This window comes from Gnatocerus cornutus, chromosome 7 (genome assembly GCF_029298725.1).
Source record: "Gnatocerus cornutus isolate USDA-ARS CGAHR chromosome 7, icGnaCorn1.1, whole genome shotgun sequence".
Lineage (NCBI taxonomy): Eukaryota > Metazoa > Arthropoda > Insecta > Coleoptera > Tenebrionidae > Gnatocerus > Gnatocerus cornutus.
The window spans coordinates 16,057,370-16,082,085 of record NC_142239.1 but is presented as its reverse complement, the minus strand read 5'-3'; the positions used below and the strand labels follow the sequence as shown (position 1 = coordinate 16,082,085).

The window sequence follows — 24,716 nt, the reverse complement described above, 5'->3', positions numbered from 1 at the left end:
CCGTAATCTGCTTGTATTTTCAACGATTCAGCTGACAAGTCTTGTGATTATTGACACACTGCACCAACTTCGAAACTAAAAAAGTACTAGTTTTCCGACGAGCGAGAGAGAGATGCCACTACTCCACAAGTTGGTGTTTCTGTACCACCGCGCGAACGTTTGAAATGGCTCTGTCCGAACCCAAACCCAAGAAAAATTTCGGGGCGAAGCCTTTACAAGATCTACCTCTTATCCGAGACGCAACGGGTGAATTTCACCGTTTTAGAGGTGTTTTCAATGGGTTTAGTGTGGTTGTGGAGGGATTAGAAGATATGAAAAAATTAACTTCAATGGGGTATTTCGGTAAGGCTACTCTTTCAAGGAATTATCCGCAGTTCCGGAGGCATTCCCCGGAAATAATCAGGAAGAGAGTTTTCGAAAACCGCCAACGTCACAGTGATCGCAAAAATAAAGTACAAAAAATAGTAGTAGTTCCTGATAGTGATTCCGAGGAAGACCTGGAGGCTTACTTTACGAATTTGAAGCCTGAATACCAGCTCGATTCTTCAGGAATTAACGAAACCGTGAACTTGGGTTTAGAAGAATCCTTCTTCCTCTCTTCTGCCTTGAATTGCTTCGATATCTACCACCGGGACAAACTGTTAAAGCCCGAAGAAACTTGGGAGTTGTTCAAAGAAACTGATCGGCACTTTGTCACCAACTACGTCGCGTATTACCACTTTAGATCAAAAAATTGGGTCGTGAAACCAGGGATTAAGTTTGGGGGCGATTTTTGTAAGGTTTCTTAAAAATTGGGGGCACAAATTTCACGAATCTTTTTAGTATTATATAAACAGGGACCCCCATTTTACCACGCGTCTTACGTGGTCATTATTCACGTAATTGACGAGGACTTGAAGAAAATTGAAAGTTTAAGTCGTCGCTCGATGAAGACTTCTTGTCTTACCGGTCTTCATCGCTTGTGTGAGACTGCAGGAAAAGTATTGTGCGTAACAATATATTATCAGTACTAATGCAATTTTTCAGGAACTACTAATCTGTGAAATTGTCTATCCCAGTGATTTAAGCAGTGAAGTAAACTCTGACGATCTCCCAAAGTTTACAGTAAAAGAAACAATAATGAAGAGGTGGCTCCATCAAAAGACTTCAAGAAATTAAAATTATAATTGACTAATAATATGATTTGTACAGTTTACATGGCATTTGCAAGTCTTTGTTTCTGCTTCTGAGTTATCCCAGTTCTCCTGTATTCACTCCTCTCTTTCAAATATTCGTCTTTACATCGATTTTTGAAGCCTTCATCTTCATACCAGCTAGTCAAGCAGTCTTTAAGAGCCGCGTTTTCATTTCTACATTTAAAAGACATTAGAATATTGTTGTTTTTACAGCACTCGGTGAATTTTTCCACGTAATTCGTACACTTTTCGTCTCTAGCGATCTCCCGCATTTTCTTAGGGATCATGACGTCGATTTCCACCCTCCGGAGCGAGAGATCCTCCGGGTCTCCTGAAAAAAAGGAATTCAAATTTGGCGCTGCTGAACTGTCAGCTGATTGGGTTTCGCTGGTTTATTTCCGGCAAATTCTAAATACTGCTCATTGTTTTTCGCGATGTTTAGAAAAACTTGTTGAAATGAATTATGAAATTTACTAATAACGTACAGAGACCGGTTGGTTCACATGTCAAACAAAAAGTAGGGTTAGGGAATCGCTACTTTGAGTAAAATCCCGGAAATTCCAGAAGTTTTAACTCTGAAGGAAGAGGGAGAATTATTTGTACCTAATCCATGGGGGCCGCTCGTGTACTTCTCTTTTAAAATGTTTCTTTTTGTGTTTTCCTCCGCCATCATGGTTACAGGGAACGATATTGCCGACGTCACTGAAACGTCATGAGTTGCACATTCGTGATTTTTGACAGTTCGTTGTTGGTTGTGCTCGTTGTGCTCAAAATACAACAAAGCAGAAACTGAATTTACTTTATTTAAATTAACAACAAAGTCAGGTCTGTATTAATTAAGTTATAAAACCTTCAGTCTACTGTGTATTTCGATCAGAATGGACCGTTTGCTCCGTTTGGGTGGAGGAATGCCGGGCTTGTCTCAAGCGCCCCCTCCGTCCGACGCCCCTGTGGTGGACACTGCCGAACAAGTCTACATTTCCTCCCTTGCTCTCCTGAAAATGTTAAAACACGGCCGTGCTGGAGTCCCTATGGAAGTAATGGGTTTGATGTTAGGTGAGGTTATGTTCTGACTATGCAGTTTTTACCAAGTCATTTAGGTGAATTCGTGGATGACTACACCGTGCGTGTGATCGATGTCTTCGCTATGCCTCAAACTGGGACAGGTGTGAGTGTAGAGGCTGTGGATCCCGTTTTCCAGGCAAAAATGTTGGATATGTTGCGCCAAACCGGACGCCCTGAAATGGTTGTGGGTTGGTACCATTCGCATCCAGGATTTGGGTGTTGGTTGTCGGGCGTGGATATCAACACCCAACAGTCATTTGAGGCTCTTTCTGAAAGAGCTGTTGCTGTAGTAGTTGACCCTATTCAGTCAGTTAAAGGAAAGGTTGTCATTGATGCCTTTAGGTAATAATTTTTGTGGTTTTGGCCCAGTCGTGATTGTTTTTTTACAGGTTAATTAACCCAAATATGATGGTTTTGGGACAGGAACCCAGACAAACCACTTCCAACTTGGGTCACTTGCAAAAGCCATCAGTACAAGCTTTGATCCATGGCTTGAACAGACACTACTACTCCATTAGTATAAATTACAGAAAGAACGAGTTGGAGCAGAAAATGTTACTTAATTTGCACAAGAAGTCGTGGATGGACGGTTTAACTCTTGCTGATTACAAAGATAATTGTGGAATCAACGAAAAAACAGTCGCTGACGTTTTAGAGTTGGCTAAAAATTACAACAAGGCACTAGAAGAAGAAGAAAAGATGACACCTGAACAATTAGCCATCAAAAATGTGGGGAAACAGGACCCCAAGAGACATCTTGAAGAGAAAGTTGATTTACTTATGACAAATAATATTGTTCAGTGTTTAGGCGCTATGCTGGACACAGTCGCATTTAAATAATATTTTTGTAACTCATCTCACTAAATTATAAATAAAGCGCGAATTTTATAAACATCCGGAAGGTCCTGAAAAGGGTTCAAAACTTGTACACAATAAAGAAAGATTTATATTCTTCACTTATAAATATACAGCATCTTCCACTTACTCTAGCTTTGTTGGCACGCTCTCACTGCTATAAGTTGCAGAAGAATGTACAAAGGCGCGAATACTTCTGAGTAATCCAAACCTAAGTCATTCAGAAGTTTTTTACACAACAGAAACTTAAACAAGAACGTCATTAATAAAAATGTACCAGACCAACTAATTCTTAATAAGGAAGTTCTCAGTGTCATTTCAGACAACATTCTTATGAAAATAATTACACAGAAATAAGCATTGAGAGCGTCTCCAGCAAACAGGGGGAAGAATATTGTCCACCAATTATTCCCAGTCTCTTTATCTGGATCATAATTCACCACTAGTGTTACTGTGAAGACTAAAAACGCGATGAGATTAATCCATATCTCAAAAACTGTGAGTCCCAGCCACCGAACCAACTCTTCTATGGTAAAAAACATTATAAATCACTTTTAAAAACGCGGATTTTGATTCCGGAGTTCATCCGGCGTTGAGTGGCGAAATCGGCGTCTTCAGTTCCAGGCTCTAAATCATCTAGAAATCAACAATAAGATCTGAAAATTATCCATTAAAAATTACCAATCAATTCCGTCGTAAAAGTGTTGGTGTGGCTCTGGAAGGCTACATGTTGCTCACACAGTCTCAAAGCGACTAAAATTCCGCGTTGGATAGCCGCCCCAATACCATAAATTGTCAGTTCTTTTTCACCCTTATGAATGAGTTTGTTGCACTGCTCCAACGTCGCCTGAAACACGTGTTTTGGGGGGTGCAATGATCACCATTGAACTCACCTTGATGGGGGTTTTCGTGCTCACATAAACGGCGGTTTCGTCGCGATCTGGTTTCTGGGGTCGCCTTTTTCTCAGAATGTGGTCTTTGCTTGGTTGCCTGCTTTGCTTTGGAGGCTTTTTAGGCTTCGCTTCGGTTGAACTGGGGCCAGGGGGGCCTTCCATAACACGGTTTTGGTGGTGGATGTGGAAATTGGTTTATCATAACAAGAGTTCACGGTGGAATTTAAGGTTAAGAGGAAAATGACAAGTGACAGATTTGTAAGATTCGTCTCCCTCTTGTGAGGAAACTAACAAGCTTGGCTTTCTTTAGCTGGGTATGCAACCAATCATACATGACAGTCATTTTGGTGGCCAAATAGTATTAACGTCTTTGGATATTTTTAATTTAAATTTTTCCCGAAAATCTTACAGACATCGATAAACTGATTTAGAAGTGCTAGATTATATTGCGAACATAATTTTGCGTCGATGCGAAAAACCAATGCAATTTTGCAGTTGCGAAAACTCTTCTGGCCTTAAAACCCATTTCTGCACTCTTTCAACATTGGATCAGGTTCACGTGATATCTTGCGATAACATGCCAGACATCGTAATCTTAATCCACCCAAAAAAAAAACAGAATTAATGCATTAAATTTATTAAATTACAGCATATAATTGTTCTACATCAGTCCTTTAAAAAAAATATGAAATTTGATAAATACTATAATATCAACGGTTTATATTCTGTAATCCAAGTACAATTTGCCAAAGACTCTTAGATCAGGTTTATAAATGTATCAACATGTAAATATAATTTAATCGGATCTAATGGAATCAGACATGCATTTATTGAACATTTAAAATTTAGGTTTTAATATAAAACCGAGCGATACCACCAAAATCACGAAAGAAATAGCCAATTGATCAGGTGATGTGTTTTACGAAAAACTCAACCGTGTCATTAAATTAAGTTAAATTACGAAAAAACATAAATAACCCTGTAGGTATGTTTCCGTCGAACTTAAATAAAAACTAAATAGTAAAATGCCGTCATGAATTAGAACTACGCTCTCCCAGCTTTATACTAAGCTCTTGATTCTGTTGAGTCTTCTTGAGGCATTTTCCCTCCCAACGAGCTTTACTGCTGGCGTGAGACTGCAAATAATTCAATAAGTATCGATTTTATTTATTTCTGGCAGTGCTGTACCATTGACAGGTCTCGTTTCCACATGGATCCGCAAGCACCGTCACATTCGGGGCAAGGGCGTTCGAGGGCATAACCACCACATTCGGAACAGTCCAAAGACACGTGACTGTCACTCCATGACACACCACAGGTAAAACAGCTCGTCATTTGGAGGCGAAGTTCTTCGATTGTCAGGACGTGGTCGGAGTGGATATGGGGGTTCCACCCGGCTTCGGTGATGTCGTCGAGACTGTGACTTAAAGTTGTCAAAGAACTGGAAAAAAAGCACAATGAAAACGGGCTATTTGTGGAGCCTCCCACTTTTTTATAAATTGTTGTTAAGGAGATTTCCGTTTGGCTGATTACACCTGCCACAGTTAAATACACGGAAAAATTGAAGCCGGAAAGTTTTGGAGCGGCGAATTTTTGACCCCAAACTCCAGAAATTGCGTGCAACATTTTTTTCTCAGTTGCTGAAAAGATTTTTACCATCCCGTCTTTTTCCAACCTTGGATTTTCTTATCTTAAACTTTTTTGAGGAAATTAAGTAAAATTTTTCGCAAAGTCACTGTCTGAAAGTCGAGTGGTTTTTTCTCTCAAGGCACCCGTTCGAATTTTCGCGATTTAAAAAAAATCCCCTTGTTCCACTTCACGCACTTTATCGTTATCAATAAAATTAATCGCTTTGGCGCCACAACTTCGACACAAAAGTCTGCAATATTTATTTAGTCAAGACTGACGCAAGTAAATCTACTGTGTAAAAGTTGACGCAAATCCACATACAAACAATTGTCTTGTGATGCTCACTCGTAATAAATAGTTTGATAATTACCTATGATTAGAATGGATTTCAGCAGGATGGACACTGGCAAGAGACATGTTTCTGCGAACTGCAACAAAAAAAAAAACAAATTAGAAAAAAAATCATTGAAAAAACCACTTTACTTTTACTCTTATCGAACAATTTATTGGATTAATGATCCACGGTCCACACACATCATCCGTGACTGAGTGGTACAAAGTTTCGGCGCCGATATGCGTAATTATAAATAAATACGGCAGACACAATTTCGGAAAAGATCATTGATACGAAATTCCGAGACATGTGTACAACCAAAAAAGCGATGCTGCAATGCAACGCCATTCACATTGTTGCTCGTTTGCTATTTAGGTCATTTACCCAGCATAAAATAGCCCGGTTTATCGACCCGATGGTGGCGTCGCGACGCCGACATTCTTTCTCCATCTCCGTGTTATTGCAGCAGACATGGCATGTCCTTGTGTTTTACTACGTTTTTGGAAATGAAATTTTTCCGTTTGCGGAGTCGACAACCTTTGGACTTCACGCATTTTATCGTGTTTTGTCCATTCCACGGTTTGTTTAATTAACTGATTTTAGTGAAATAATAAGGCAATAAAAGACGTGGAAACCGCACAAATCCTGATCGGGTCGGATTCCATCAACTTGAAAAAAGTAATGACATTGAATTACGGGCAGTTGGGAACTGCAACTATAATTAGAATCGTCGGTTTTTGTTGATTATACGAAGAATTTTTATTTTAGCTACATTCACACCCAACTTTATTAGTTATTCAACTTGACTAAGTAGAGTCAGCGGTGAGTAATCTTCGCTGGAAATATTTGCAATACAAATTTGGAACAGAATAGTCGGGAATTTCGATATTGCGAGATTATCGATATCGATAGAGGTGACACGAATTTCACGTGATCGAAAATTACTAAATAAAAACAGTTCCACTTATTTACAAACACGTTTGGCGTCATTCATATCGCAGGAAATGCAATTTCAGACGAGAATAGCCGCGTGCCTAAAACGTCATTTTCTGAGCTATTTGTGCCAATTTTCACTCCAATTTTGTGGTTTTCAAAAAACGCAGTTGTATCGAGAAGGCTTTGTTTGATTTGACATTTCAGAATGACCCCAAACTTCAAAAAATCGACATGACAATCTTTGTTTCAATTTCAACTTGTTTTTTCGACTGCAATTTTTAAATTTCCAGAATTTGTGTTGCATTTTTCGGGTTTCAACTTCCTCTGATTGTTTGAGTTATCATGTTTACAACTTTGATGAGTTCCAAGATAATTGAAGCTGGTGAACTTTTACGAGAATTTTTACGATTTCCTAGTTTCTCTTGATATTCGGAAAATTCAAAAGTGACTCAAACTATAATGCAAAAAAGTCATCGATGACGTACTGACAGTACTGCCAACATGTAAAATAAAACAACCCCACTAATTTGCGAATTGATACAAATAAAATTTAAAACATTTTGCCAAAGAAGTTTGGCCGTTAGCCTCAGTTTTAAATAAACATCGAGCAATAAAAAGCACTAGTTTATGTACCAATGAAGTAATTAAACCGATTCAAAATTTTGATTTTCGGCCAACCATAGCCGGTTTTCCCTCCTTTATTTATAGCTTCCGAAAAATCTTCCCCCACATCCTCTGATAAGCCTCGCGATTATTTGTGGTTTTAGGAAGAAAAGTTTGTTGATACACTTGGCGGCGGCTCTAAAAGTTCAAGTTTTTTCTAAAATTGGGTTAATCCATTACCGTGATGTTCTGACGTCATTGGTACGGTTTGAAATCCTTAATTAACTGGCTATTGTGGTAAAATCGTGACAATCGATACTAAAAATGGTTCATTAGAATTTAATTGTGTGTATTGCGTATTTTATTTTTAGCTGTTGTAGTTTGGTTGTATTGCGGATCCCCACTAAATCAAAAGAAATTATACGAAAAGTTGGACGTGGGTTCATTCCTCCATGCAAATTTCCATTCATAAAATGTGCCACAGTTTTCATGCAAAATATGTTTTGTCTACTTTTAAATTCTCGATTATCATATTTTCGAGACACCTAAATCATACATTTTAAGAATAGATAAACATACCAATTAGGCATATCCGCTTTGTGGTTCGAAGAAAAACACGTTTGACATGGCGCTAATTAGGAAAAATTTAGATTAAAAAGCACAATAAAATTAGTGACACTTTCCTAATTATGTCAGCGTGGAGAAAATTAGTGCGGCCACGTTAATTTCGCCCCCAGATAATTTCTTACATGAATATTTTACATAAACAAACGTGTTTTTGATATAAACTGGTGCAATGACACTCATAATCCACCTTTTGCGTCAATGAAAAGCCAATTAAGATAGTCATAAAACAAGTCATAACTCAAATTTAGCATTTTTAGGAGTCTTTAGGGTGTGACATAATTCCGTCATCGGAACTTGTAACACTCTAAAAGGTAACTTTCTTCAGGCGAAAGTAGGACGTTCGAGTGCGCTTCTTTTTCGCGAATTTGTTTTGTTCGAAACACCTTCACCTGAATTTGAAACTCTAAACAATTGTTATATGGGCCACTCTACGACTCTGATTGGTGAATTACCAAGAAACAATGCTTGTGGGTTAGTATAAACTGTCCTTCATTTGTGATGGACTGTGACAATGCTACCTGTGGTAATATCGTTGACATACTTCAACCATGATGGGTATTTACATGATATTTTTAACCATTTCCAACGGAAAAAAGGGTAAAGTAATTACCGACTACAATACCGCCGCCACCATAAAACGGAAAATCATTAACTGCCGTTAACGACGGCAACAAATGACTAAGATTTCACTGGAATTTACAGCGATTATCACTTTCGTGCCACTAATTCTAATTTGAGCACCGTTTCCCGAAATTGAGCAACCTTCATCAAACTTACTTAAGTAAGGTGTTAGTCACAAAAACGTGTCGAGATTCACAACAGTTCGTGGGCTATATTCACTATACGAGCGCTCACAAACAACTGAATTTCGCGACCTCGGCCAAATCATTATAAAAATGTTTCGTCAGTCGTGACGTCACAACGATGGCGCGCCGTCGTGGTGCGTCGCTTCGATGAAGACGCCCAATGTATGCGGAACATGCACTTTGAAAAATAAGAAAAATTGATGTCTAGACTTCCTTTTTAATAGATTCAATTGGCCTTGATCGTAACACGGAGTATGTTGGATTTACAATTTTATTTTGGTCAAGACACTTCTATTTATAACATTTCTATTATTATTTCTTAATTTGGGGTGACAAAGTGATCAATGAAATCTTCCAAAAAGGTCAGTTTTTCGAGATTAGATAAGTGTTGTTACTTGCAACGAACTTTGATAAGAGGCAGCTTAAAAGTTCCACACTTCGAAGTTCACCGATTGAAAATTAATAAGCGATTTTATTATGACGAATTTCGTTGAATTATTAACAGCCTGCGACCAAAATAGACAAAAACTAAATACAGAAACTGAAGGAAGTATAAATAGGAGGCAGTGACTGTTCATTTTTGAGCATAGTGTCTATTTTTACTGAAGACAAATCTTGTGCACAAAAGAATGACTAAGATGCATAGTTCAAAATAGACAATGGAACGAAAGTGCATCTGCCCGACGAGAGCGCAGTAGTTCCAAAATAATCCATCGAATTTAGCATTCCAAATTGTGTGTAAATTGACCTGTGAACTCGCCACACAAACTGCTGCCAACATATCCCCAATATTGGAGCCTTACCAATTTTACTTTTGACCTTCCCGATCTTACTCAATGTATAATTCATTACCGGTAATTAGCACTCCGAACGCAGTTTTTAACATTTGTTTGATTAACAATGAAAATCCAAAGTCTAAACTTGAGTAAATGCGCCGAAAGCATAAAATGATATAATTAGAGCTCGAAATTAAAACTAAGCAAATTGGGGCTTTTTCTGCTAGGCAAAGATGAATTGTGGTCCTTTACTGTTATGAAATAAACATGTGAAACTTGAAATACAGCAGGAAAGTGATTACATGCAATGTAAAGTTGAATTTCTCTCAATTCGACTATCGCAAATTATATTTAGTGAGTGGTTTCACCATCTAATGAAAGTGAAAGATACTTCGCTCTTTTAGTAAGATTCTGTAGATACATATTTACTTATTTCGAAATTAGTCTGATCATCACATGATCCCACATGACCTGGCACGCGTTCAATGTGCCATTCAAATTAACAGATACAGACTGGGTACATATTTATTATTACAATTTCGTATAGAATAGTATTTGAATAGTCCTAATGATACACTCATGACTTTTTAATTAAATAATGTCGCAAGCACGCAAAATTAGTAAAGTAGTCCAATTTTAATGTTGCGTCCGCGGTATTGGAAATTCTACCATAAATATTTATTTTGATTGACTGGGAAGGCCGAACGACTTTTCATGAGAATCATAAAAGATGTATTCATTCTGGGGAAGACTAATCAAGTTATCAAGACAAAAACCTACACAAAAACGAAATTAGCATAGTTACTACGGAATTGGAGCCACATAAAAGTTCCGGGAATTTTTTACAGGTAACCAATCATAATTAATAAGTGGAATTTTTTGTAGGCTCTGATATTCAAATCAGGGAGTGACATATTCGGTTTTCGTAATAAATAATAAACAATCTACGTGGTAATTTTTTTATGCATTCCAACACCGGGATTCGGGATTGTAGAAATTCATTTCGGAATTTTTCAAACTTTCGGATTCTTGGTACAAATTCAGTTCTTTATGCTTCTCAGTCTCTGTGATTCCCAGATTGTCACCGCCCTAGTTTCCGGGTTTTCCCCTAGAATCTCAGATTTTTGTCGATTTTGTCCATAAAATTAGAAAGCGCAATGACGAAACGTCGCCATTCGGTGACGATTAAAATTTTCAGAATTGTTTACTCCTGTCGACTCTTTCGAAAATGTAGTTCTTCCAACATCGCTTATCTTGACGTCATACCCATTCGCGTGGGTATTATTAACGCAACCTTGCAATTAAAAATATCAATGTAAAAAGTAGACAGCTCGAGCTGCTGATGGAAAACAAAAAATTTGACAACCAAAGAGCATCGTCTTAGTAACCCACTGACAAATATGAGAAATGTCAAAATTAACCGTTCATCTCGTAAACGTGATAAAACTGCTCTCTTTCCAACACGGCAATATCAAAAACATTGGCATCAAACTCCAGTTCTTGACCTTTTTCAAAGCCATCACAAATTTTGGTGCGACCGACAATGCCGAAGACAAAATATCGAAATATTGGGTTGGTAAATCAGTGGAAGAAGTGATAAAGGAAGCGGATCTTCTGTTCAGCCAAGGGAAATATCTAGAAGTTTACGAGTTATTGAATCATTTGAAGTTTTGCGACGACGTGGAAATACAATGGAGGATAGCGAGAGCACTTTTCAAATTATCGTGTGATAATGACATCAAGGAAGAGATTCGGATCGAAATGATTGAAGAAGCGAATAAGATTATCACGGTTAGTCTTAGCACAGCTGAGAACAGTGCAAAGGTTCACAAATGGGCGGCTATAGTTCTCGATAGAAAAAACGGCATGAAAGGTTTGGATCAAAGAGTGAAAAACTCCGAGATTGTGAAGAGTCATTTGATAAGATCCTGCGAATTAGATCCGAATGATGTTACCGCACAGTACCTCCTGGGTCGTTGGTGTTACGAAATGAGCAACATTACGTGGTTCCAAAGAGTGATATCAAAATTGCTGTTTGGAGAACCGCCGCATTCCACTTTTGAAGAAGCACATCAATACTTATCACGAGCTGAAGATCTCCATCCGAGGTTTTATCTCCAGAATACTTATCTCTTGGGAAAAACGTGTCTAAAGCTCGGGCAGTACTACCGAGCTAAACATTACTTTGGAGTTGTTGGAAATCTACCAGTACACAACGATTACGAAAAACATTGTGCCGCAGATGCCAAGAAACTCTTGAAACGATTGGATAAGTACAAGTTGGAGAAGAACGCTTTGTTTTATGAATATCCGTTCGGAACCAACGAGTAGTCTAAAAATATGTTATCGATTGTCCTCTTTATTGCCGTAATAAAATGGGATTACACTGACAAAGAGTATACATAAAACAATAAATTTGCCTCGTCTGGTGAAATAAAATCCGACGATTATCTGCATGAATGTTTTACTTGATAAGTCTTCAGGTTTTTTCCGATGCGAATGCAAGGAATTTACCATTAGCTTTGTCAATGAGTCAAATGCCAATCTAAATATTCGCGGTACCAAAGGGCACATATTTTTAGGAGTGTGTCCTCGAATTATTTTCGACGCCTGGGTATTATCTAATGTTATTTTTGCACGTTCATTAGTGCACACAGGAAGTGGTTATCAAGGTATTGTACACATAAAAGTAATTAAGCGTCCATTTTATACACGTTCCACCAAAATCCAAAGTCATTGCAGTGTTGGTGTGGTCGTTTTCTGATTATCCAAACATATCGACATTCCCATCATGTCTAGAATCTGAATCTGAATACCAAATAGAGTCAACAATATCGATCCATCCTACAGGATGGAAAAGTACCAAATCGAAAACCTTACTAACGAGATTTGTGGTATATATAGCACCTTTTAAGCGAGGCTTCTATTTGGATGAGGGAATAAACAGTCGTATTATGCCACCCATTAAATAAATTACTGTAAATACACTGCTCGACACAAGCTCAAACAGGATATATGAGCTTGTTTATTTTGGGGGCGTCAAAATAATAATATAAACAAGATTTGGGCTATTTTTACAACAAAATATTGCTTCCACAAATCAATTTTTTTCCAATATCATCAGGTGTGCAATAACATCGATAAGCGCTGTTTTTATTATGATCATTCATGGGAATTGAGAAAATTGGTTTTGCAATGTCATGATAGTGAACCGATTCTATGCAAAAAAGGCCTTCAAAAAATTCAACTTTGTTGACACTGTGAAAATTTTTATTATTTTATTACCGCAATAATTTAACTTACTATTGACTTACATTTACAGTTCACAAATCAAACTTACATCACCAGTGTTGTTGCATTTCGTCAAAAATTACTGCGCATCAAAATCGATATTAATAACTATCAAAATTAACAATCAAACAACACACTCACCTCTCAGCATCATCGGCACTGTTGCAAGAGCGGGGACCCCCTGCTCGAAATCGGGGTCGTCGGCATCGAAGAGTATGTTCTCTTCGTAATCAGTGAATCCTTCAAGTTTGGTATTACTCTCGACACGCAGCATCTGAAAAGAAGTAACACTGAGGTGAAAAATCTATAAGAAGAAAATATTTGTCCAGCGTCTGATGCTGATAAGATGACTGTTCACATTCCATACTTTAAAAATTTATTTTTTCAGCGCGAACTTGTACTTATTTTAACAGGTTTATGGTTGCTAAAAATAATAAAAGTGCGTCAGAATTCTTCATTACAATTGCTTTGTTTGGTAATAACACTAGTAAACGAGATAATAATAATTTGTACGTAACCATTTTATCGAAAATAACGAATTTCTTGTAAACAAGCGAGGTCGATTCTTAATTACGATTTTTTCAAGAAATGAAGCAAGTTTTCTCACCGAGTCGTTGTTTACTGGATTAGTTTCGTTGAAAACAAGACAACTTTTGCAGTTTGTTTACTGCTCTCGGAGCGATTAAATTTAGATTAAAAATACAAATTCTTTGTCATCCGATGGCGCGTGATATCACATCAAAAGCGGCCTTAGAACTTGAAACCAGTTGGCAGCACTGTTAGACTGTTTCAAAACGAACTTAAATGTGCAAATATTAATGTTTCCACTTCAGTAAGTTTACTAAACAATTGCGGTTTATCGATATTGCATCATTTCCTTTGATCTGGAGGTCAAGCAGAGGAAATCGAAGCAATCTGATGGTAGAATCTGTCATAATTAATGATTCAAGCAACTATGAGTTCAACTGGTCAATAAGAACACCGCAGGATTGACAAAAAAGGGCCCCATATCTGCCGGTTGTATGGAATATGCACCTACAGCATGCACCATCTGCGTGGACAGTCATCTGCGCCTGCAATTTGCATCAATTTCCTCTCTATCTGTCTTTTCCTCCAGTCATGTCCACAGAACGTGATTGCCTGTAAAATCTCCAGCTCTGAGAAAGCAAATTAAAAAAAGTGACGCACGGCTTCGGAAACAATGCGAAATTAAATTCGTTTGAACTTATTATGACCTATTCAAAAAGTGTGGAGTACGGCCGTGACATTCAACGCATTTACATAACAGTTATGTTTGTTATAACCGTTTCTCTAATTTTTTTAGCAAAACGAGACTTTCGTGGTGAATTTCGAAATCGTATGTAATTAGGAACGTATCGCACTTTCTACATCAGTGATTTCTAAATGGAAAAACTTGAACTTGTATGGTTGAGGCTTGATGGTTTACATCACTCCTGAAACAACATTTTGGAACGTACTGAAGTGGTTAAAAGTACAATTTCTCTTCCTGTTACCAGTGAAGGTCGCTGCGACGAAAAAATTGGAGTCAGCGATGCTATTACACAATTTTGATATTTTTAGTACAGTTCAGTTGATGTAAACCACTCTTTTAAAATGCGATTTCCTAGACAAATAACTGTTGAAGAAACGGTCATCAAATTACCTCCGGCGTCCCACATTTCCTCGCTTCTAAATCTGCATAAAGACCCCCCACGACATTTTTCATATTGGCGTATTTAAGCAAAAAACAACATAACCTCAAAACCCATCATGTCCACGTGAACATATCATGTTTTTTTTCGAAAGAACCACACAAAACGCACAATTTTAAATGAAATATTCACCTCGAATTCCAACGTTGCACTTCACCAAGCGCCTTCCACTTTCAAACTGTTTCTTTGTTTGTTGCACTCTACTTGTTTGCACCGCAACCAACTGAAATGCCATTCAGGTCGAAGACTTTTGGTCGCTAGTTTAGGGAAGGCAACCGAAGTCTCGCAATAATGATAAGAAAAGTTGGAAGGGGCCAATTTGCTCGGATTAGTGGGGATTCTTGGTGTCAGTTGAGAAAGATAAGATCGGAGAAATTTCAAAAGCAGCGGTTTCGAAACGGTTTGATTGCGGGTGTTTTAGATTCAAATTTCGCGCCAGGGCAATCACTGAAACCGGTTGGTAGGGCTGCACGAAACTCACGCGCGAAATTTAAATGAGCCATTCGGTTTGAGAAATAATAAGTCCAACAGGAGAGTTATCAGTGGCTTAATCTTATCTTTCACAAGTCATGAGTCAAGATTTGTGTTGATCAATTAATATGATGTTGATCAAATTCTTTATACAGTGATAATTATGTTATGATTATGAATATGATGAAATGCAAAAAGATTGCCTAAACATAACAAATTAAAAGTTATGTGCCAATGTTTGTGCATAGAAATATTAAACTGTAAATAATTATCTTTAGTTGCTACGGACTGCGGACACCTGCAACTTACAACCTGCGGTAATAAAACAAAGATAAAACAGACTTGAGATAAATCTATCAATTCCATATCTAATTCCGAGTTGAACAAACGACACAACTTTGCAAAACAACTTTTTTAACCTGTAATCAATATGTTGAAATAGCAATTAATAAAATAATTAGACTTCTAAATTTCCAGTGAGATTTCAATACTTATTTTCAAGATAATAAATCATTTCTGATACTGATACTGTATTTTGAAACTATCTCGCCACTTCCTGGATCCTAATTCAAAATTTAAAGTAATTTATTATACCAAATAAAATGACGCAAATTCGTTGCAGAATATAAACGGTACTACTCTATAATTTAAACAATAACACATGTGGCGTGTGCTTTTCTTTATCTCGGAAAATTAGTATGAAAATGTTGTTGTTTACATGGTGGATAAACACACGCTCGTTGAAATAAGTACTAACTACCAGCAGTATTGTCGTCAATAAATTGTTATTTATCAAACATTTTTTATTGATTAGTGCATTTTGTTGTTCCGCGAATGCTTTAGATAAACGTTAGAAATGGTTTGATAATACCAATAGTTGTATTATTCAAAAAAAATGTGGGAATCGCCTGGAGTTAGACAACCAGTAATTCACTTTGAATTGTATCATTGTTTACCGAAAAAAAAAGTTAAAGAGTATAAGCGCGTATTTATGTTTTCCAGTGGGTCGTTTCTAGAGTTTCCTGCAGCTATTTCTTTTCACTGCTCCATTGAAGGATATCCAGAATTCAACAAAAGAATTCTAGCACACAAGTCGGCGGAATTATAAAACAAAAATCAGAAGAATTTAATCATAAATCTAAGAATGCTGCTGCTACAGTTTTATTATTAGTTGTCATTAGATGATACTGTAGAGTTTTTTATTAAATGTAGATTTTTTTTCTAATAGAAGATATAAACTAGGAAGATGTCGGAAAATTTAGGCAACGAATCACCAAAATTACCCGACCGTGATGGTGAAAATCCCGATACTCGAGCAGAAAATGATTCATTTCCCACATTTAGATCTGAATCTAAATCATCCAACGGTACAAAAACGAACAATTACCGAGTAATCAAAGCGTTTTTTCAGAAAATGATTTTACAACGCTTTCAGACGGTACTACTTCTAAACATGATGAAATCACTAGTATTCGCAGTGATTTTTTTGGAGACAAACAAAGTGAACGAACGTATTCTTATGAAACACTTTCGTTCTCAATGCATCTTCAGTCTATAGCGAGCACGAGCAGATCCAGTTTACAAAAAACGGAAACATCAGGATCTGGTAATGTGGTAATGAGTAGAAGTATTTATAACTGATTGTCGTTACAGGTGCGCTATCAAGAAAATCAACGAAAGAACAATTGGATCAGAAAGAACCGCAAGATCAAAAAGAACAACTAGACCAGAAAGAACAGCAAGACCAGAAAGACCAAGAACAGCTAGATCCGGAAGAGCAGTTAGACCAGAAAGAGCAGCTAGATCAGGAAGAACAATCAGAAGAGAAAGTACAATCAGAAGAACAGTCGACTTATCAGGACGATAGCAGCAGGCCAAGCGCGTCTCTTGGAGATTTCCAAATGATACGAATTGCAGGACTTTCCAGAAGATTTACTTTGAGCACAAGTATATACAACCACACGTATCTTATTCACTGCGCTTGTAACTCAATTATTTGCAGTTCGAGACGTAAGAGGCTCTCTGGGCATGGAGATATATCAGGAAGATACCAGTCGTCTTCATGTTGCGTCAGTGTCTGAATCTCCTCAAGCAGAAAAAAGGTGTTCTATTGATAGAGATCTGTACACTAGACTTTTCGAAGTGTATGAAAAGAAGAATAAGAAGCTTGAAACAAAGAACTTGTGGCTTCAGTCTAAAATGACCTCTTATTTTCTAAGAAGAAAAGTGAGACTTAGTACTAAAAGTACCACAATTTAATTGTTTTCTAGATGTTTTACGTTTTGAAAGAAACTTCTTCTTCGGAAGTCCACTCTAAGTACGACAGAGACTTGGAAATTCTTGGTGACTTCATAGAACGCGCTGATAGAGAAAAGGATTTTTTGAAAGACGAGTTAAATGCGTTTCGAAACAAACGTGATGCCAAAAACCAGCTTTTGAATGAAACTTTCGACAAGCTACAAACGCTTGAGTCAGAATTTGGACAAGGATTAACTTTTTTGAAGACAGGCCGACAAAACATGCCCGCGGTAGTAAAAATCTCGAGTTTCCTAATCTAAATTCTTTGTCTAGTTCACGGCTAACTACATAAAGCGCCAAAGAATTCATCTCGCAGAGTTGGTAAAGATGCGTCTCAAGTTCATTTTGTTGAGAAATCTCTATAATGATACAATGGCGGCGCTCGATGAATTGGAAAGATTCCTTCCCAAGTTCACTCTAATGGATTACGTGCAACTCAAGCATGATAACAGACAATTAACCGAGCGGTTTGAGGAAAAAGTGCACGATTTGGAGAAAACCCGGAAATGCTTGCAAAACGCGTCGCAAATTTTAGCACATGCACGCGAAAGAATTTGTATTGTGGATTTAGATGTTCAGAGTTACTCAGATCGTTTGGAGGAGCTGAACATTGACGTTCGTGATGTAAGTATTTGAGGGTCGTCCATCGCCGTATCCATTTGTTTGTAGTTGCGTCAAAACATCGGATATATGAAAACAGAGCGTAGTAGATTACGCAAAGAAGTAAGACAAGCTACATTTAACTACGGTCTGTTGACAAAACCAAAAATGTTACAAGACATGGAACTAACAACCGCACAAATTAATAAAATAAAACGTGAAATCGAAAAAACGAAAAGATCTGTAAAGGCCCAGGCCATCAGAGTGAAGGCACTGAAAATGAACAAAGAAATTTACGTTCGTAATAGAGAAAGACGACGTCTTCGGAAGACTATGCTGCTTGAAAAGAAACAAACCTAGATTACAGTTGTAAAAATAAAGTTCAAATATATAGAAAATATATTTGGCATCGTTGTATAACAATACAAGTATCAATAAAATTGGTCCTTAAAAACGACGTGCTAAAGATTTACAATTATCACAGTGACTCATTAAAATGTAAAACTAAAAACCACAAATTGTACTTATTTATCGTGAATCGCCCAAACTAGCGGCTCGTCTCTTTTAGACGCTCGTTTATTGTTTCTTCGAATCCTCACATTAACACTGCTTCTTTGAGGAGCTAAATTATTAACAGTAACATTAACTTCATTCACATCAACAACGTTTTCAACCCCTAAATTTCTATATAATCCCACGTTTTCTCTAATATCCTCGCTTTTTCGTTTATTATCGAAAAATCGAGGCTTTTGTTGTTTCTTCGGCGATTTACCCGCGTAGTAGTCTGAAGTCTTAAACACCGCTCCTGAACTCGAAGATTCTAAATACAACGGTTTTTCAACTATGTACCCCCCAATCTGCTGTACAAATATCTGGTACGAAAATCGGTAATTCTCATGGTAGTAATGTTGGAACGCCGTTTCTTTAGCCACACACTGCATGGCTATCCAAGAATGGACCAGTAAAAGAGGAAATCGTTTTGTCCAATAGCTCGTGAAAGAGTCTGGGATGTCCCCAAGAAGATCTTGGGCTTCTGGAGTCAACTCCCGGAAATGGTGTTTCTGAAATTACAACTTACATGGGTCCCTTTTTTTCAAAGTCTCACTTTATTTCTTAAGGCCCGCAGCAAGTCCCTAACAGATTCCCCGCGGTATGAGCGGTACTTCCTCAAATCAGTCGCCACCTCTTCATGAATATGCACCCTCCAATCTGTCCTAACAATGGTGTAGTTCATTTCTTCCAAACATTGGAGCACCGGGTCATCACCTTCTGCTTTCTCAACTCGATCGCTGACGTCCTAGAAGAAGAAGTTACCATACGAAAACAATAAGAAGTTTTAACCTGGAAAAATGCTAAGATTTTGGCGGTGTCCCAGAACATCGGGTGCTTAAGAACAGCAGTACACGATGGGCGGTCTTGGGGTCGCGATGATATCATGGTACTAATGAGGAGTTTTTGTAAGATAATTTGCCATTCTTCTCCTTGGATATCGCCCAAGTTGTGTTCTCCGCTTAGGATGTTTGCTTGGCGTCGTAGATTGTCGCCGAAAGGGTGCAACCCGTTGGAGAGGACGTAGTAGAAGAGGCAGCCGAGGGAAAACAAGTCAACAGCGCACGTCTGTGGAAGATTCTCTTACTCGAATTCTTACGGAGAAGTGCAAGAAAAAAGTGGATGGAGGAAAGGCAGGAGAGAAAACAGGATCAAAACGGGAGAAAAACTCACAGTCCGTTCGTCCCCATTGAGCATTTCCGGCGCTATCCACCCGTCCGTCCCCGTGACTCCCGATCTTCTAGAAAACGACATTCTTCCGACCTGGAGCTTCTTGCAGAGACCGAAGTCTGAGATCATGGCCTTGACAACGCCATGATTGTTAGGCACGGATAACAACACATTATGCGGTTTAATATCGCGGTGAACTATAAAAGGAAGTTATTAAGTACCACTACAGCTCATCACTTACCAATATCAAGAGAATGAAGATGCTCCAAACCGGAACTCGCCTGCTTGAGGATATCCAAAGGTTTGATCAAACTCTTATCGTACTTTCCTTGGACGTACTCTGACAGTGTTGCTTGGCACAGTTCGAGAGCTATGTACCGGAAAAGACGATCTTGTTCCATGCAGTAATATCTGATAACGTTCGGATGAGCATCGCTCTCTCGTAAGAGTGCTACTTCCCGGTCGGCAAAAGTGAAACACTCTGGTAAGAGTCGTTTTACTGCGACTTGTCTACTGTCGAATTCTCCGCGGTAGACAAAAGTGCCTTCGCAGCCTTTCCCTAGTAGTTGATCCGGATGGAAAGTTATCTTTCCAACTCTTACCATCCCATCAGGTAACTCCTCAGAGTAAGCAGTAATCGCAGCGTTCTTTCCCATGGAGCTGGGTTGACTAGACCTAGATCCATTCTGCGACATATTCTGAAACTCGCGTACTTGAACCTGCAGGTACCAAAACATCGCAATGACGCATCCAACTAAGATAATCAGGACGAGTTTCAACCCTTTGTTTTCTTGTTGGTTCACCCACAACTTCACCGTCTTGTAAGTTGAACTCAAAGTGATGCTCATACGATTCTTTGTCGGTTGAGTTCCATGCTCTTTTTTATGTTGAAAGTAGTCATCAGTCGTCGAAATGACTTTATTTTCTTTCGAGTCACTCGCGTCAGTTATTAAATGCACTGGTTTGGACGAACTCCCCGGTAAGAGGAACTTGGTGTTGCTAAATTTAGGCACGTTGTAGTGACCAATGTAGATGATGAAGTTGGGAATGCTTTGGAACGTGAGAGGATCGCCTTTATACACGTCTTCAAAGATGATGGTTAGTTTTGTTGATTTTGATACACAAATTACTTACTCTCTGGCAGGTGGTAATTGTAACCGGGAATTGGGTACTCTGGGTACGGTTTGGGGAGATCCGGAGCGTGGGGGCCACCCAATAACAGGGGTCCATTGTCGGAGGCGGTTATTGTGACGACGTTTTGGTCTACCAGGGAAGGGAGGGCGTAGAGGCCGTAGCGGTGGTCGCCCACGTACAATGTTGGACTGCGAAAAGTAGTACCAATACTTTAATATAATTGGCATTCAAAGAAAGCAAAAGTTGGTATAATAATTCAATTTGCATGTCCTTGAAGGACGAGTACTCCCAAGGTCGTCTTGTTTTACGACCGTGATGGGAGGAGCCTTGTTCGTATCACCGCACCTGATTGGCTGATTTTACAACTTTATTAAAGGTGGTGGGTTTAATGTAAAATTTACGTTTTTGCATAGATAAACCTTTGATCGGATGAATTGTTAATCACGGCACTTAAAAACTAAACGCTCGATTAAATAACAACGTTATCAAACATTTTTAGATAACCTATTTTCGTTTTTATGTTTGCTTTTTTTTATACTCACTATAACTTCATCCTCTGGGGATTAGGCTCCTGCATTGATCCCTCATGACTCAACAACTCAGTCGTTAGATAATTCAGCGTGTGATTGGCTAAACTTGTAAAAGGGACCATCAACAAACCATCGGAATCAAGAACATATGCTGCGATGACAGGACTCCCCAAATCACCATCCCACAGGATATTCCCTCTACGTCTATCCATTGTTACTAATCTCCCTGTAGAACTCGACGCAAAATGAACCAAATCTAAACCAACAAACTGATTAAACGCCCCCATAAATCAGATTTTAGTACCATAATTATTCATTTCTTCTTTACTCATGGTCTGAGCAGTGTAGTCATAGAAAGTCACGTTCCATTTTCGCTGCGAGTTATGACTGTCGACCATCATAATGTCGTATTTAGTGCGCCCTATGAAAACAAAGCTTGTGGAGTCGATGGGACACGTAGGGCTGGGGTCCCATCCCAAAACTTGCTCTTTTTTCCCAGTTAATGGGTCTAATTTGAACCACGTGTCTTTTTTCTTCCCTGTTTTATAAAAATTAGTACTGAATCAAAACGGGAGTTGGTTGAACCTGTGTAAAAAATCCCGTCGGAGCTCCTGCATGGAGACGACGCGACCAGTTGCGGTATTGTAAACGGCAACTTCTTCAGGGGTTCCCTGTTGTTCCCTAATAAGTACAAGGAGCCATCTCTTGGGTCAGGCAAGAATATAGGAATTATAGCATTAGTAGTGTCTACAGGAACTTGAACTATGGGCTCTAAAAAAGTGACATTACAACACGTTATTACAGATTCTTCTCAATTACTATCTTTAATCTTCCATCTAATGCGACCAGTTTGTTTCTCAATCCCAACAAGATCTCCATTTAAAGTCGAGAAAACCAACAGTCTGTCGTCATTCTCATTAGCTAATTCCGTGCTTGCAATTTTCTACAATTAATAGCTACACAACGAAACTCGTTTAAGTTAGTTAACAAACCTCCTTAGCTATTTCATCATTAACGACGGTTTTTAAGTAAACCACCAAAATGAAGAAACAGCTCCATATGTGACGCTTCCGCATGCTGGTATAAGTGTAGCCACAGTGTTACTCATTTAAAGAAACCTGTCTTAACTTTATTAGAAAATCTTCCCGAAAATTTCGTAAATTCGCAGTTGTGTGTTGTTTCATACTTGACAAGTCAACAATTGATGACAGAAAACTGACAGATGACGTGGACTTACCGACAAGAGCGCGCGAATTTTTAAATTATGTAAAGACACGTTACTTCTCAGAATCGATTTTCAAATGATGCAGTTTCCCTTATGTATATTATTTATAAATAATTAGCATCCAAACTAGTCCGAATTTTAAATCTGATATCAATTTTTTTACGTTATCGCATTATAAAATAAATACCGAAAAATGTTGATAAGATAGTACCTGTACGTGATAAAACGATGAAATTTATTGTTTCTAAATAATTCCAAGCAATAATGGATAGTGATTTAGTTGTAGGAATCGATTTGGGAACAACCAATTCCTGCATTGCTGTTAAAAGAAACGGGAGAATTGATGTCATTCCAAATAATGAAGGAAAACGGACGACTTTATCGTTCGTTTATTACGGCAGAAACAACAATATTTTGGTCGGAAAGACAGCAAAACATGAAGCCGCTTCGAAACCCTCCAATGGAATTTATGGTACGTACATCTTTGAAGACCTTTTTCGATGATTCATTCTCTTCCTTCTAGAAATCAAACGAATTATCGGCTGCCTCCTCGACGACCCAGAAATAGAAACCGAACGAAACTCTCTAACTTACAAAATCGTCCGCGGAACTAACGGAGAAATAAGAATAGAGCTGCAGTCGGACGACGAAAAAATCCACGTCCTCCCTGAAGAAATCTGCGCTAGAATCCTTCACCGATTGAAAACCGACGCTGAAAGCTACCTCGGTCAAAAAGTGACCAAAGCTGTGATAACAGTCCCTGCCTACTTCAACAACAACCAAAGAGCTGCCACTCGTGACGCTGCCAGAATAGCAGGACTAGAAGTTGTTAAATTAGTAAACGAGCCAAGTGCTGCAGCTCTGGCTTATATTCATGACACTGGAATTGCTAGAGATCGAACTATTTTGATCTACGATCTCGGTGGAGGGACTTTCGATGTCTGTATAGCAAAGAGTCACAACGGGAATATCACCGTTCTTTCGGTCGCTGGTAACACTCATTTAGGTGGTCAAGATTTCCTCAACCGCTTGGTTGAGTACGTTAGCGAAGAAGTCGAACGGAGGTGTAAAATTGAGGTGAAGAACAACAAGCGACATATGTGGAACATCATCAATCAGTGTGAGAAAACGAAGAAGATTTTGACGAATTCGAGGAGCACCACTATCGTGTTGGAGTTTTCCACAACGGACGGACCTGTGGAGCTAGAAATAACACGCAACAAGTTCGAGGAGATCAACGAGGACCTCTTCAAAGAAACCATCAAAATTGTCGACACTTGCATTAAAAACCGACGACTCAGCAAAGACGACATTGACGAAATCCTCCTCGTCGGTGGCTCTTCGAGAATTCCCCGATTAGAAACTCTTCTGAAAGAATACTTTAACGAAAAAACCATCCAAAGGAACATCAACGCGGATGAAGCGATAGCCATAGGCGCGGCCATCGAGGGCGACTACGTCATCAAACACATGCAAAGTCCTCCAGATTCGAATTCTCTTCTGGTTGACGTTCTTCCTCTTTCCATAGGCACGGTTTTTGACGATGAAACGATTTTCTTTAATTTTGCCAGAAATACGCCTCTTCCAGCTTATTGTATCCACAATCATGTTGTTAGGAATAGTAGGCAACAACGACGAGGGTGCATTTTGTCGATCTATGAAGGGGGACATCTCGATTGTAATAAAAACGTGCTTTTGGGGGCGCATGAAATTAAATGGGCTAAACCCACCGCGAAGAACAGGAAGATTGAGATTGTCATGCAGATAAACACTTATGGGATTATTTGGGTTACCGCGAAAGGAGAGACGATAAAGACATTCAGCATTGCGTTGAATAAAGGGAGGCTTGAAGAGGAAGAGATTCTGAAAATAGGTCAGATATTACGCGGAAATGAAACTTGATTCTTAATTTTATTGTTTATACTTCCCCAGATTTGTTTTATTTTAAAATTAATGACTCGTGAATGATTTGGACTGAAACGTATAATTACAAGAACAATAACATTAAATTTAGTCCTTCGAAAAATAAAAAATTGT

General features: G+C 38.5%; 10 protein-coding genes across 11 annotated transcripts; 5 read left to right on the top strand and 5 right to left on the bottom strand.

The window, feature by feature from the left end:
* Window positions 1–121: 121 nt before the first annotated feature.
* Tsen2 (tRNA splicing endonuclease subunit 2) lies at window positions 122–1,210 on the top strand. Its single transcript, XM_088042058.1, has 3 exons — window positions 122–774; window positions 823–980; window positions 1,027–1,210. The coding sequence occupies exons 1-3, from the start codon at window positions 165–167 to the stop codon at window positions 1,156–1,158; spliced, it is 900 nt and encodes a 299-aa protein (XP_087898184.1). The 5' UTR covers window positions 122–164; the 3' UTR covers window positions 1,159–1,210.
* Window positions 1,150–1,864, bottom strand: LOC148171652 (COX assembly mitochondrial protein homolog). Its single transcript, XM_088042094.1, has 2 exons — window positions 1,779–1,864; window positions 1,150–1,506 (listed from the first exon to the last, which is right to left on the bottom strand). The coding sequence occupies exons 1-2, from the start codon at window positions 1,846–1,848 to the stop codon at window positions 1,193–1,195; spliced, it is 384 nt and encodes a 127-aa protein (XP_087898220.1). The 5' UTR covers window positions 1,849–1,864; the 3' UTR covers window positions 1,150–1,192.
* A 2-nt stretch (window positions 1,865–1,866) lies between these two features.
* Window positions 1,867–3,204, top strand: Rpn11 (regulatory particle non-ATPase 11). Its single transcript, XM_088042055.1, has 4 exons — window positions 1,867–2,000; window positions 2,053–2,231; window positions 2,276–2,582; window positions 2,630–3,204. The coding sequence occupies exons 2-4, from the start codon at window positions 2,054–2,056 to the stop codon at window positions 3,078–3,080; spliced, it is 936 nt and encodes a 311-aa protein (XP_087898181.1). The 5' UTR covers window positions 1,867–2,000; window position 2,053; the 3' UTR covers window positions 3,081–3,204.
* On the bottom strand, window positions 3,164–3,637 carry LOC148171650 (transmembrane protein 203). Its single transcript, XM_088042089.1, has one exon. It carries the CDS (start codon window positions 3,635–3,637, stop codon window positions 3,227–3,229), a length of 411 nt encoding a protein of 136 aa, XP_087898215.1. The 3' UTR covers window positions 3,164–3,226.
* Window positions 3,637–4,287, bottom strand: Rpp20 (ribonuclease P protein subunit p20). The gene is made up of 3 exons (XM_088042085.1): window positions 3,989–4,287; window positions 3,777–3,942; window positions 3,637–3,731 (listed from the first exon to the last, which is right to left on the bottom strand). The coding sequence occupies exons 1-3, from the start codon at window positions 4,148–4,150 to the stop codon at window positions 3,637–3,639; spliced, it is 423 nt and encodes a 140-aa protein (XP_087898211.1). The 5' UTR covers window positions 4,151–4,287.
* A 322-nt stretch (window positions 4,288–4,609) lies between these two features.
* Pino (protein pinocchio) lies at window positions 4,610–14,927 on the bottom strand. 2 transcript variants are annotated; one of them, XM_088042074.1, is made up of 5 exons: window positions 14,835–14,927; window positions 13,132–13,264; window positions 5,988–6,045; window positions 5,177–5,429; window positions 4,610–5,124 (listed from the first exon to the last, which is right to left on the bottom strand). In XM_088042074.1, the coding sequence occupies exons 2-5, from the start codon at window positions 13,262–13,264 to the stop codon at window positions 5,020–5,022; spliced, it is 549 nt and encodes a 182-aa protein (XP_087898200.1). In that variant the 5' UTR covers window positions 14,835–14,927; the 3' UTR covers window positions 4,610–5,019. The 2 variants fall into 2 exon arrangements, with proteins under 2 accessions (XP_087898200.1, XP_087898199.1); XM_088042073.1 differs by lacking the exon at window positions 14,835–14,927 and adding an exon at window positions 14,654–14,786.
* LOC148171648 (regulator of microtubule dynamics protein 1-like) lies at window positions 11,107–12,030 on the top strand. Its single transcript, XM_088042056.1, has one exon. The coding sequence runs from the start codon at window positions 11,107–11,109 to the stop codon at window positions 12,028–12,030; it is 924 nt and encodes a 307-aa protein (XP_087898182.1).
* A 2,274-nt stretch (window positions 14,928–17,201) lies between the features above and the next one.
* Window positions 17,202–18,431, top strand: LOC148171646 (uncharacterized). Its single transcript, XM_088042346.1, has 4 exons — window positions 17,202–17,399; window positions 17,444–17,701; window positions 17,745–18,095; window positions 18,141–18,431. The coding sequence occupies exons 1-4, from the start codon at window positions 17,202–17,204 to the stop codon at window positions 18,429–18,431; spliced, it is 1,098 nt and encodes a 365-aa protein (XP_087898472.1).
* Window positions 18,432–18,452: 21 nt separating this feature from the next.
* LOC148171645 (serine/threonine-protein kinase/endoribonuclease IRE1-like) lies at window positions 18,453–22,700 on the bottom strand. Its single transcript, XM_088042007.1, has 11 exons — window positions 22,447–22,700; window positions 22,274–22,397; window positions 22,040–22,225; window positions 21,759–21,992; window positions 21,467–21,710; window positions 20,925–21,112; window positions 20,032–20,874; window positions 19,794–19,987; window positions 19,413–19,688; window positions 19,177–19,368; window positions 18,453–19,132 (listed from the first exon to the last, which is right to left on the bottom strand). The coding sequence occupies exons 1-11, from the start codon at window positions 22,528–22,530 to the stop codon at window positions 18,596–18,598; spliced, it is 3,102 nt and encodes a 1,033-aa protein (XP_087898133.1). The 5' UTR covers window positions 22,531–22,700; the 3' UTR covers window positions 18,453–18,595.
* A 206-nt stretch (window positions 22,701–22,906) lies between these two features.
* Window positions 22,907–24,644, top strand: LOC148171644 (uncharacterized). The gene is made up of 2 exons (XM_088042020.1): window positions 22,907–23,151; window positions 23,203–24,644. Exons 1-2 carry the CDS (start codon window positions 22,944–22,946, stop codon window positions 24,579–24,581), a joined length of 1,587 nt encoding a protein of 528 aa, XP_087898146.1. The 5' UTR covers window positions 22,907–22,943; the 3' UTR covers window positions 24,582–24,644.
* Window positions 24,645–24,716: the final 72 nt, after the last annotated feature.

Coding starts and splice junctions, on each gene's coding strand:
- LOC148171645 (XM_088042007.1), bottom strand. CDS start 22,530: ATGCGGAAGCGTCACATATGGAGCTGTTTCTTCATTTTGGTGGTTTAC. Junction 22,226..22,273: donor TAGATGGAAGATTAAAGATA/GTAATTGAGAAG, acceptor TCACTTTTTTAG/AGCCCATAGTTCAAGTTCCT. Junction 19,133..19,176: donor TGCGGGCCTTAAGAAATAAA/GTGAGACTTTGA, acceptor TTGTAATTTCAG/AAACACCATTTCCGGGAGTT.
- LOC148171648 (XM_088042056.1), top strand. CDS start 11,107: ATGTCAAAATTAACCGTTCATCTCGTAAACGTGATAAAACTGCTCTCT.
- Pino (XM_088042073.1), bottom strand. CDS start 14,716: ATGAAAAATGTCGTGGGGGGTCTTTATGCAGATTTAGAAGCGAGGAAA. Junction 13,265..14,653: donor GGAAATGTGGGACGCCGGAG/GTAATTTGATGA, acceptor ACTTCTTTTCAG/ATGCTGCGTGTCGAGAGTAA. Junction 5,430..5,987: donor GAAATCCATTCTAATCATAG/GTAATTATCAAA, acceptor CTTTTTTTCCAG/TTCTTTGACAACTTTAAGTC.
- Rpn11 (XM_088042055.1), top strand. CDS start 2,054: ATGGACCGTTTGCTCCGTTTGGGTGGAGGAATGCCGGGCTTGTCTCAA. Junction 2,232..2,275: donor AGTAATGGGTTTGATGTTAG/GTGAGGTTATGT, acceptor CAAGTCATTTAG/GTGAATTCGTGGATGACTAC. Junction 2,583..2,629: donor GTTGTCATTGATGCCTTTAG/GTAATAATTTTT, acceptor GTTTTTTTACAG/GTTAATTAACCCAAATATGA.
- LOC148171650 (XM_088042089.1), bottom strand. CDS start 3,637: ATGTTTTTTACCATAGAAGAGTTGGTTCGGTGGCTGGGACTCACAGTT.
- Rpp20 (XM_088042085.1), bottom strand. CDS start 4,150: ATGGAAGGCCCCCCTGGCCCCAGTTCAACCGAAGCGAAGCCTAAAAAG. Junction 3,943..3,988: donor GCACGAAAACCCCCATCAAG/GTGAGTTCAATG, acceptor CACGTGTTTCAG/GCGACGTTGGAGCAGTGCAA. Junction 3,732..3,776: donor TTTTACGACGGAATTGATTG/GTAATTTTTAAT, acceptor GTTGATTTCTAG/ATGATTTAGAGCCTGGAACT.
- LOC148171646 (XM_088042346.1), top strand. CDS start 17,202: ATGGAGATATATCAGGAAGATACCAGTCGTCTTCATGTTGCGTCAGTG. Junction 17,400..17,443: donor CTTATTTTCTAAGAAGAAAA/GTGAGACTTAGT, acceptor ATTGTTTTCTAG/ATGTTTTACGTTTTGAAAGA. Junction 17,702..17,744: donor GCCGACAAAACATGCCCGCG/GTAGTAAAAATC, acceptor TTCTTTGTCTAG/TTCACGGCTAACTACATAAA.
- Tsen2 (XM_088042058.1), top strand. CDS start 165: ATGGCTCTGTCCGAACCCAAACCCAAGAAAAATTTCGGGGCGAAGCCT. Junction 775..822: donor TAAGTTTGGGGGCGATTTTT/GTAAGGTTTCTT, acceptor GAATCTTTTTAG/TATTATATAAACAGGGACCC. Junction 981..1,026: donor TGTGTGAGACTGCAGGAAAA/GTATTGTGCGTA, acceptor GCAATTTTTCAG/GAACTACTAATCTGTGAAAT.
- LOC148171652 (XM_088042094.1), bottom strand. CDS start 1,848: ATGATGGCGGAGGAAAACACAAAAAGAAACATTTTAAAAGAGAAGTAC. Junction 1,507..1,778: donor GAGCGGCCCCCATGGATTAG/GTACAAATAATT, acceptor CCTTTTTTTCAG/GAGACCCGGAGGATCTCTCG.
- LOC148171644 (XM_088042020.1), top strand. CDS start 22,944: ATGGATAGTGATTTAGTTGTAGGAATCGATTTGGGAACAACCAATTCC. Junction 23,152..23,202: donor ACCCTCCAATGGAATTTATG/GTACGTACATCT, acceptor TCTTCCTTCTAG/AAATCAAACGAATTATCGGC.